Source organism: Rattus norvegicus, chromosome 4 (genome assembly GCF_036323735.1).
Source record: "Rattus norvegicus strain BN/NHsdMcwi chromosome 4, GRCr8, whole genome shotgun sequence".
NCBI lineage: Eukaryota > Metazoa > Chordata > Mammalia > Rodentia > Muridae > Rattus > Rattus norvegicus.
This window is the reverse complement of record NC_086022.1, coordinates 20,996,094-21,007,007: the sequence shown is the minus strand read 5'-3', so window position 1 is coordinate 21,007,007 and position 10,914 is coordinate 20,996,094. Positions and strand designations below refer to the sequence as shown.

General features: G+C 40.5%; 1 protein-coding gene across 13 annotated transcripts in view; it reads left to right on the top strand.

The window, feature by feature from the left end:
* Positions 1–1,836: 1,836 nt before the first annotated feature.
* The window catches only part of Pclo (piccolo (presynaptic cytomatrix protein)), a 358,568-nt gene continuing 349,490 nt past the window's right edge, over positions 1,837–10,914 (top strand). For 11 of the 13 annotated variants that reach the window (XM_039108295.2, XM_063286636.1, XM_039108291.2 and 8 more), the window contains exons 1-2: positions 1,837–2,370; positions 7,410–8,868. In XM_039108295.2, coding sequence (XP_038964223.1) covers positions 2,132–2,370; positions 7,410–8,868 — 1,698 coding nt within the window. In that variant the 5' untranslated portion in view covers positions 1,837–2,131. The remainder of the gene's footprint in view (positions 2,371–7,409; positions 8,869–10,914) is intronic. The other 2 variants (NM_020098.2, NM_001110797.2) reach the window with 1 other exon arrangement.

Genomic DNA, 10,914 nt, shown 5'->3' with positions numbered 1-10,914 from the left:
AGTTGCTAACTATTACTATCTACCACATTAGAATGTATCTTTGAAAATGAGATACAAAGTAAACGAAAGGATTTCACTCTCTGAAGCTACCAATGTAGGTGGTTATAAGGCATGCATCCACAGAGCATTTCACAAATTGACTTGTGTCCTGCTCAGTGTATCAGGATGAATGAATTTGATTCGAACTATCTTCAGTTAAATATGAATTTATTAAAAAGTCATCAGTTTCATAGTAATTTCTGATCAATTTATAAATGCCTCCCCCCCCCCGAATATAAAAACCTCCATTACATTCTACACCACTCTAGCTCTACCTATTACACTACCTGAGTAGCCACAGTTTGAAGCTTGTGGTTTGCAGTTTTACATACATCAAATATTACTTTCTTCTCTCAAAGTGTGAGAAGTGGTTAACATAGGAATCTTCCTTTCTCCATTGTTTTACAGATGATGCTGATTTCCATGGAGTTGCTGGATCTAAAAGAGAAAATACAAGATGCAGGATTTTGTGCTTAATCATGTCCTTCTTTGAAATAAACTCCCCTTTAAAAGTATTAACATATTCTATTTGCCTCTAGGACTATCAGAAAGTCTGATTGCCTAGGCTTAATTTGTTTGTGAAGACATTCTCTTTATCTTAATGAATGACTTGCAGTTCTGACTTTGGAAGTTATTTCCCTAACATATTATGAGAGATCAAAAACTCAATCAGTTTCCAATGACATAACAAATAATGCAATTTTCTCTGTTAAGTAGCTGTTATTAACTCTAGTAACATTAGACACAGATTGCTGTAACTGTTCCAATTTTCTGTTTTAAAAGTAGAAGGCTTGTATCTACTACATAGACAAGATTTTTCCAAAAGTTGGAAATTTATTTTGTGAGATCATGTTCATATATGTGTATTAGTTCAACTTCTCACGCTTAACTTTTGATCTCTTCAAGCTCAAAAGATGAGACTTTTTAAATACACTTAATAAGAAAACATTACATAGCAAACCTCGAGTTTCACACCCAGTAATAATTGGAATAATCTTTAGAAGTAAGAAGCATGGTGGTGGGGGTACTGAAAATGTTGGCATCTTGTTGCTAAGGAACTGTGTGATTGAAGTGATATGCCTATTGGGGTTTTCTCTTCTTTTACATTTGTAAAATTAGAAATAATAAAAAGGATGGACAAGGTTTGAAAGCGTGATTTAGAAGTTTCACATAACTGCAACATACTCAAACATCTGTTGTTCCCTTGGTGAACAATTTCCCATGATTTTTTACGTTGGCGTAGCCTATTGAAGAAATAGCGCAAGGTGTAAGCATTCAAAATTCTTACCAGTTTACTAATGTATCACTTCGAAAAAAGTCTTAATCTAATGGTTCTGGGAAACTTCTTTAAGATAAGGGCCATTTCATCTCATATTGGGAACTTTTCTTCAAAAATGAGACGGATCCTTTCTCCTTGATCTTTAGTTACCCGAAGCTTTTCTGGGAAATTTTAAAATCTTTTCACAGTCTTTCGGGGGAAAGGGGGGGGGGGGAGAAAAGAGAGAGAAGGAAAGAAATAGAAACTACAAATCCCAGGAGGCAAAGCTTCAGACATACGCCCTCCTGCTCTCTTCGCCCCCAAATTGAGTTCTCGAAAACTCAGGTTGAGGCATCCTGCTATATGCCTGAAAGAAGTGTCCGCAGTTCGCCCGGCCTTTTAGCACGGCATCATCTGGTGCCTTTAAGTCGGTGCCTAGGCGTCTACGCGCGACGCCACGCAGAGCGGGTGGGCGTGGCAGACATCACCTGTTCGGGGCGACGCACGCGCAGTACGGGCGCGGCGAGGGGGCGGGGCGCGGGGCGGGGCCGACAGAACCAGGCTGGCCGAGCTCTGCTGCTTCTGGGCTGCTCCAGCGCTGAGGAGGCAACCCGGAGGCAGGGTGTGAGAAGCTTCCCTGGCGCTGTCCAACATGGAGGAGCTGACGGCCGCCGGCAAAGCCTGCGGAGCGGACTGAGCTCGCGTCTCTTCTCCAGGCAGCAGGGAGGGCGCGGAGCCTACAGGGCTGGGCAGCCTGCACGCCCCGGGGCGGACCCCGGCTGGCGGGGCTCGGACGGCTACGGGCTTCTGCACCGGGACGTGTCCCGCCGAGCCATGGGCAACGAGGCGAGCTTGGAAGGGGAAGGGCTCCCCGAAGGGCTGGCGGCGGCCGCAGGCGGGGCTGGCGGTTCGGGGAGCGCCCTGCACCCCGGGATCCCAGCCGGCATGGAGGCGGACCTGAGCCAGCTGAGCGAGGAGGAGAGGAGACAGATCGCTGCTGTCATGTCAAGGGCGCAGGGGCTGCCCAAGGGAAGCGTCCCCGCGGCCGCTGCGGAGTCGCCCTCCATGCACAGGCACGCACAGCATGATGGAGAGGTCCAAGCATATATATACCGCTTCCCGTGCACGTATGTGTATGTGCCCGCACGGTGGTACATATATGTCGCCTCCCTTCATTTTATTCTCCCTAATGGGGTGGCGATAAGGCGATCATAAGCTTCTGGATGGGCGGAATAAAAATGATGCAGTGTAGAGTTTCTGGTGGGATAGTCATGGGTTGCATTCTTGGAATTGTGATTTTTGGTTGTGATCCCCCTCCCCTTGGCCTTTTGCAACCTTTTGCTCTAGGTTGGTGTGGAGAGACGCCCTACAGTGTTTTACTAATCTGGAAATCTTCCATTAATACCACACAGACGTGTTGAAAATGGATAGAACTGGGTTGCTTGTTTACCTGTAAGCTTAAACCTCCTTAGTGTTCTGAGGTCTTTTTTCTCTGAGAATGATGTGTAAATATTCTTATAACAATACCCTTATCCCCCTGGAGGTGACTGGTCCTCCCTTTCCAACCTGTCCCCAGAGAACATGAGCTGCCTAGGTGAAAGGATTAGAATAAATATACCTTTTATATTCAGTGAAGGCCCTAAGATATTTTGTGACATTAAACAGATGGTTTGGTCACAGCAGAGCAGGTGCTGTACATGTATTTCTGAATTAGCATATGCTAGTTTAAAAACCGTTGCTCTTTTATAATGCAAAAATGACTTTCAGTTTATAGAACATGTGAATTTGTATTACCTTAAGATTAGGTTTCAATACACACTTAAAAACAAAATAAATGAATGACAGTTATAAAACTAATCTGTGATCTTAACATATTCATCCCCTCTCTAGCTTTTCCTTTTTCCCTTTCTCATTGAATAAGTTGTTTGCTAATTAGAGGGCCATGAGGGTATAATCTCGTTTTCTCCACCTTTGTTGCTGTAAACAAATCCTTTTACTTTACGTCCCTTCCTCAGAAAAAAATATTTATCCATGGTCCTGAAACATCCGTTGAAACAACTGACAGGACGTCCACAATCTTCACTTGAGATACTGAAAGGTGGAGAGCGCTCTGCTTCATAAAGTTGGAAAAGAATTCAGCTAAGCTCCCAGAATGCAAATACAAATGCGTAGTTTTACCAAGTATAATGAACACAGGAGCAGGCTAAATTTCTGAAGGGCAGTGATTTTCTCTTCATATGCACCATCTGAAATGTTGGGAATCTGTCGGGTAAAAAGCCCTATTTAATTTGAAAGAAAACAGTAGCGTTCGAATTAGCCCCCAAATTTGAAATGTACTTATTGCTTTAAAACTAGTATTTTTTTTTTTGGCCTTTTTCTTTAATGATTGTAAGATGCGCTGCTTTTCTTTACTTGCTGGAATCCTGACTTTGGAAAAACCTCAAGAGTGCATTCAGTCTGTCGTTTTAGGATAGTGACAGGGAGCAGTGCTTTTATTAGCTACATCTATCATCTTTTCCAGAGGGGCTCATGCAACAGGTCTAGCATGGATGCAAGTGCAAGACTGGTGTTTGCGTTTCCATCTTGCTTCTGCACAACAGATGCTGAAGAAAAAATTCTGCCCGTACATGTGTTACCGGTGTTGGATATGTATTGCAGTATACTTTCAGAGTTTCCCATTACCAACTGGACACTAAGGAATGATTATTATTAGGCAATTTGTGCCCTAAATTGCAACTGGTAATGGTTTGCAAAAGATATGCACGAAGAATTTCTGATTTTTTTGTGACACATGTATATTTTGCTGAAATATCTCCATAAAAGACATTGGGGGAAAATATGCATCTGTATGGTAATGAGTCACTTTGGCCTGTCATCTAGACTTTCAGGATCATAGTCATTAAATACATGTGTATATAGAAAGCCTAAATTATTTCAAATCTTAAGAACCTAAGAGATGTGCATTTAAGAATGGCAGAATTTATCTATTCTACTTTATTTTTGAGAAGTAAGGATTTTCAGGTCCAAGACAGATTATCATATTGATTTTTATATGACTCGTGGCAAATTAATATGCATTTCTTGACCCACGTGTGTCTCAGGTTCCTTGTCTCTAAGGAATATAATAAGGTTTGTCTTACCTGTCTCAGGAAGTCATTTTGATGACCCAAAAGTTCACAGTGTTTTTGTTTTTGTTTTTGCTGGATTTTTAATGATAAGGAGTGTACAAAAGGCATGGGAATCTCAACGCCAGCCATGGAAAACACTCAATATGGCCACAGACACATGTTGTATTATTCATTGTTAGAAATACTTTTAATACAAATTTATATTCCTTTACACATGGATAAGTGCGTGTGAATCCTCCTAGCAGCACCCCCATTACGAGGCTGGAGGCCAGACTTTTTAAAACTAGGTTCACGGCTTTAAGTTATTCTCTTAGTCTGTGAAATCCCATACCCTCGCTAGTATAGAAGTGAATAGACATTTCTAAGGTTATCCTTATTTCTGATATGGAATACTCTCTGTGACTCAGCACTGCCAAATTGTCACTGACTGCCGTGTTACATTTAAAAACATTTCATCATTCCAGCTGTTTCCACATTATTATATTTGCATATGCCTGAAATATCATTTTATCTAAACCAGCCTCTCTACTGACTTATGGAAGATAAGTTCTAATCTGGGAATGGCAATAGTAAAATGAAAAAAAAAAAGGAAGTGGGATTAAACAGAAATAACCTCAGTTGGAATCAGAATAAGATTCCAAAAAAAAAAAAAAAAAAAAAACTCTTCATAATGCTGACCTATTGAAGACCCAGTGATAGACAATTTTGTTACTACCATTCATTTTATTCAAGAACATGTGATTTGAGGTAGCTTACAGAAAAAACTCCTGTGATAAAAGATACAAATTGTGAATTGATGATTTCCTTTAGTGCTCCTTTGAGCCTTCCCTGCTGAGTGACCATCTGCTCAACTGTGTCTTGTTCGGTTGGTTTAGTTCGGTGTTTGTTTTTTTGTTGTTTGTTTGCTTGCTTGTTTGTTTAATATCAAACAATAGGTCAAGTCCAGGTTCTTAAGCGAACATGGGAAGTATCCATTTAAATCTTAGAAAACCTTTAGAAGAACTCAAGAGGCCAAAACCTGATATGTCCATTCATTGGTTTTCACGTTCAGGTACTCACTGATTCATCAAACATTAATGCTCTTCAAGATGCCAGGTCTGATTCTCAAAAGGAAGAGATGAGTGACAAGGGTCCTTCTAGTTACCAGTTCAGTGGATAAGACACCGATTACATTTTACTTCATTCTTAGCAGGACGGTTGTTACGGCAAACAGCTCAGAAAACCACAGTCACTCACGCACCTTTACATCTTGGTCTGGTGTCTTTGTGGGTTTCTTTCTATTTGCCTTCAAAAAAAACTTGAATTTACAAACTGAAAGGAGTTAAAACTAAGTTATGATTTGGGACCAGTCTTTATGGCTATGTAAGTCTTTTCTGGAAGGAACCTCTTTAACACAGCATAAGCTAATTTTTGTGGGGTGTTTATGCAATTATGATATAATATAATAAATATAACGTGTGCCACATGCAGCTTATTTTCAATTTTGGTGTCTTTGTTTTGCTATTTTTGAAGTTCCTTTTTTGTCACTTCCTATGATACATACATGGGGTTAGATGAAGAAACTGTGTCACAAGATACAGATTAAGATAGGTTTAACAGTATTTTCAGAAAATGCCAATTAAATAAAATCAAGAATAGATGTTCTGGCCTTTGTTTAAAGATAATTCTCAAGGACCACATACAAAGGTGCAGTATAGTGAAATTCCTACAAAATTACATATAAGATAGGAAGATCTATAAGGTAATCCTTCCAATGGAGCTTTGCATTGTAACATCAACTGAAAATAGAACGTTTCTAGAAAAATGCCAAACTCCTCATAATCTATCAGTTTGGAAATATTTCGTGTTAGGTACTGTGGCTCTTCTTCCTTCCTCTGGAAAGAAAGGGCATCTATAAAGAAGCATTTGCAATATGTTCAAATGTAAATATGTAGCAGTGATTTAAAAAAATCACAGGGTTTTTGGAAATGACCCTGGAAATAGTTTTGAGTCTTCTTTTTTATTAATGAAAGCTTTGGAAAAATAGTAACATATTTCCTTTTAAAAATTCCTTTCTTGGAAGAACCTTCCCACACTGTTCTATTATTGTTGCCTTAATATTATATAGTGCTGGGATCACTTGAAGCACCTTGCACTTTCCAGGCAGATACTGTACCGGTGAGCTACAATCTACAATACTCTCATTTTACTACACCATATGCATATATAGTAGTGAAAATTATTTTCTTTATGAGTCTTTGCTACAAGTAATACTTTTCCATTTCTTTCACCTCTCTATTAGATCCTGATTTACATGGGAAGGATTAAGAAAGTTCTGAATAAAATTATTAACTAGCACAAAGTTCAAAATTTGTAGCTGTGTCCCTAACTAGCCAAGTTTGATTTGAATAAAACCATGGAATGTGTATGGTAATTATTTCATATTTCAGGAGCTCCCATGTCATTAATTCTTTTTCCATGTTTATTTCAAAGAGAAATGCATGTTTTTCAAATGTAAAAGGACATAAATAAAACAAAACTATTTATCTGGTTTTCTCCACCGTTACAGTGTAGAATTTGTTTAGTTGTACTTTTGTTGTTGACAGGAATGGTTTGTTCAAAATTTAAAGTTTATCATAGTTGTAGAATGTTTTCAAAAAATATAATTGTTTTGTAAAGCTACTTGTCACAGCTCTCTAGCAATGCCAGTGATAATTGTTAAAATTGCCACTGTGCCAATAAATAATGTAATAAACACTTTACGATTAGTAAGTATATGTATATAAGTTTTCATTATTTAACAACTAATCACTACCCACAAAGGATTTTTGCTATATTACTTTGTTGAAATTTTCTACCCATTTAAAATAACAGACAAGAAAACTTTTTCAAGTCAATCTAGGTTGCAACAAAAATTGTGCCTACATGTGTTTTAGTTACAAAAAATCCAATCGTTTTAAATATTGGTTTGATTTGAATTAATTTCCACTATTTTCATTTTCTAGGAAACAAGAGTTGGATAGTAGTCAGGCTCCACAACAACCAGGAAAGCCACCGGACCCTGGGCGTCCCACTCAGCCTGGTCTCAGTAAAAGCAGAACTACGGACACGTTTAGGTCAGAGCAGAAGCTGCCTGGAAGGAGTCCGTCCACGATCAGCTTGAAAGAATCGAAGTCCAGAACTGATTTTAAGGAAGAATACAAGTCTAGTATGATGCCTGGTTTCTTCTCAGATGTTAACCCGTTAAGTGCTGTCTCCTCTGTTGTAAATAAATTCAACCCTTTTGATTTGATATCAGACTCTGAGGCATCCCAGGAGGAAACTACAAAGAAACAAAAAGTTGTCCAGAAGGAGCAAGGGAAATCGGAAGGAATGGCAAAACCTCCCTTACAGCAACCATCACCTAAGCCGATCCCTAAACAGCAAGGACAAGTGAAGGAAGTGATCCAGCAAGACAGCTCTCCCAAGTCAGTATCTTCCCAGCAAGCAGAAAAAGTAAAACCACAAGCCCCTGGCACAGGAAAGCCTTCCCAACAGAGTCCAGCCCAAACACCAGCTCAGCAAGCTAGTCCTGGAAAACCTGTAGCCCAACAGCCTGGATCTGCAAAGGCCACAGTCCAGCAGCCAGGGCCAGCAAAGTCCCCAGCTCAACCAGCAGGGACAGGGAAATCCCCAGCCCAACCTCCAGCCAAGACCCCAGGTCAGCAGGCTGGATTAGAGAAGACCTCATCATCGCAGCAGCCTGGGCCAAAGTCTCTAGCCCAGACTCCTGGTCATGGGAAGTTTCCACTGGGGCCAGTAAAGTCTCCAGCCCAGCAGCCAGGGACAGCAAAACACCCAGCTCAACAGCCTGGCCCACAGACTGCAGCTAAGGTACCTGGGCCTACAAAAACTCCAGCTCAGCAATCTGGACCTGGAAAGACACCAGCTCAACAGCCAGGTCCAACAAAGCCTTCACCTCAGCAACCCATTCCAGCAAAGCCCCAGCCTCAGCAACCTGTTGCCACAAAAACTCAGCCTCAACAGTCTGCCCCAGCAAAACCCCAGCCTCAGCAGCCAGCCCCAGCAAAGCCCCAGCCTCAGCAGCCAACTCCAGCAAAGCCTCAGCCTCAACCGCCCACCCCAGCAAAGCCCCAGCCTCAACCGCCCACAGCAACAAAGCCCCAGCCTCAACCGCCCACAGCAACAAAGCCCCACCATCAACAGCCAGGCCTGGCAAAACCTTCAGCTCAGCAACCTACAAAATCGATAAGCCAAACGGTAACTGGACGACCTCTGCAACCACCACCAACTTCTGCAGCACAGACTCCAGCACAAGGCCTCTCGAAAACCATCTGTCCTCTTTGCAACACCACTGAACTTCTGTTGCATATTCCAGAAAAGGCCAATTTTAACACATGCACTGAGTGTCAAAGCACCGTCTGTAGCCTCTGTGGTTTTAACCCCAACCCTCATTTAACTGAGGTGAGTGCATTAAGTTACCAATCCGAGCTCTGGAAACAAAGCATTGCTGTCCACACATGAGGCCTCCTCTGTTACGTAGGCCAGGGAGAAGTTGTCTCAATCTCTCCCTGTCTTTCTTCATCCTTCCCTCCCTCCCTTCCTCGCTTTTGTCCTTTTCTTTTCCCTGTCAATTGTGAATTTATTTTTATAAAGTATTCTCTCAAATGACAATGCTAACATAGTTCGGAAAGGTTTCTGAAAAGGTGGTGTATAATACAAATATGAATTGAATGTAGGAGCTGAGCTCCGGAATTCACTCGGTGTTTATTATTTACATCATTTGTTGTTTGCCATGAACTGGTATTGCTTCAATTTTATAGCTGATGCTCTCACCTACCAGATTTTGATATCATTGCCATATGGCTTGTTTCAGTATCTATCTATCTATCTATCTATCTATCTATCTATCTATCTATCTATCTATCTACTTTATTTATTTATTTATTTATTTATTTATTTATTTATCTAGTTATTTATTTATTGGGACAAGGTTTTCTATGTAGCCCAACCTAACTAGAAATCACATAGTTCAAGTTGCTTCTAACTTGTGGTCCTCATTCTAAGCTTTCCAAATATGGGGATAAATTGGCATTCTCGACACCACCCAACTCTTATTTTGATACTATGAACCGAAATATCGCACTTAAGGAATGCAATGAGTAATTATCTTCAAGTTTCCAAAGGCTTCTTTTTATTATTATCTGGAATTCAGTATTCAACTAGAACATGCCCATCCCCATTGGTGATTCCTCTACACCCAAAGATGACACCCTTCCCTCATTGTTGAGAGTCCCGTATGGGTGAATTCACAGAAAAGAAGTTATTAAAGAGGACTCCTCATTGATGTCTGGGTTTTCAGAAGATGCGTTTATGTCAGCTACCTATATAAGCTGCTTAACCATCAAAAGAAAGGGTACAAAAATGAGGCAGAAGGCTATGGACGTTTGCTCTCAGTACTGATAAAATAATTCTCAGGTAGTCAGAAAGTACTAGCTTAGCATTTAAAGACCTGGAGTAAAATACTATTTTGATTGTTGCTATTGGGGACTAGGGAGAAGAGAATAAATGTCACACTGCGGTGGAAAACCCAGGAAACTCTTTGAATTGAAAAATAATACCATGTTTAATTTTCTGAGTCTGGGTTACTTCACTCAGGATGATTTTTTTTTCTAGTTCCATCTACTTGCCTACAAATTTCATGATTTCATTTTTAAATGGCTAAGTAACTTCATTTTATAAATATAGCATACTTTCTTTATCCTTTTGTCTATTGAGGGTCATGTAGGCTGTTTCCAGCCACTGGCTACTGTGAATAGAGCAGTAATTAGCCTGGCTGAGCAAGTGTTCCTGAGGTGGGGCGGAACACCTTTGGGTATGTGCCCAAGAGGACTATGGTTTGTTTAATCTTGAGGTAGATGGACTCCCATCTCTCTGAAGACCCACCACATTGATTTCCACAGAGGCTGTACAAGTTTGTACTCCCACTAGCAATGGCTGTGCGTTCCCTTTACCCCAGAACCTTCTCATCCCGAGCTCTCACTCATTTTATTGATCTTAGCCATTTTGGTGGGTGTTAAGATGAAATCTCAAAGTAGTTTTGAGTTGTGTTTCCCTGATGGCTAAGGATTTCCTCTTTTGAGAGTCCTCTTTTTACATCTGTACTCCATTTTAAAATTGCATTGTTTTTGACATTTAGTGTTTTGAATTCTTTACATATTCTGGATCCTAGCCCTCTATTGGATGTATAAATGGATAAAACCATTTTGTCCATATGCACTGACAAAATGGCGCTGTCATTTGTCATGGAGAAGCTTTTCAGTTTTATGAGGACCCATTTATTAATTGTTGATTTCAGTGCTTGTGCTAATGGTATTGTGTCAAGAAAGTCCTTTCCCATGTCAATGAGTCAAGACAATTCCCCACGTTCCCTTCTATCAGGTTCACTGTATCTAGTCTTATGTTCAGGTCTTTGATCCACTAGGAGTTGAGTTTGTGCAGGTGATAATT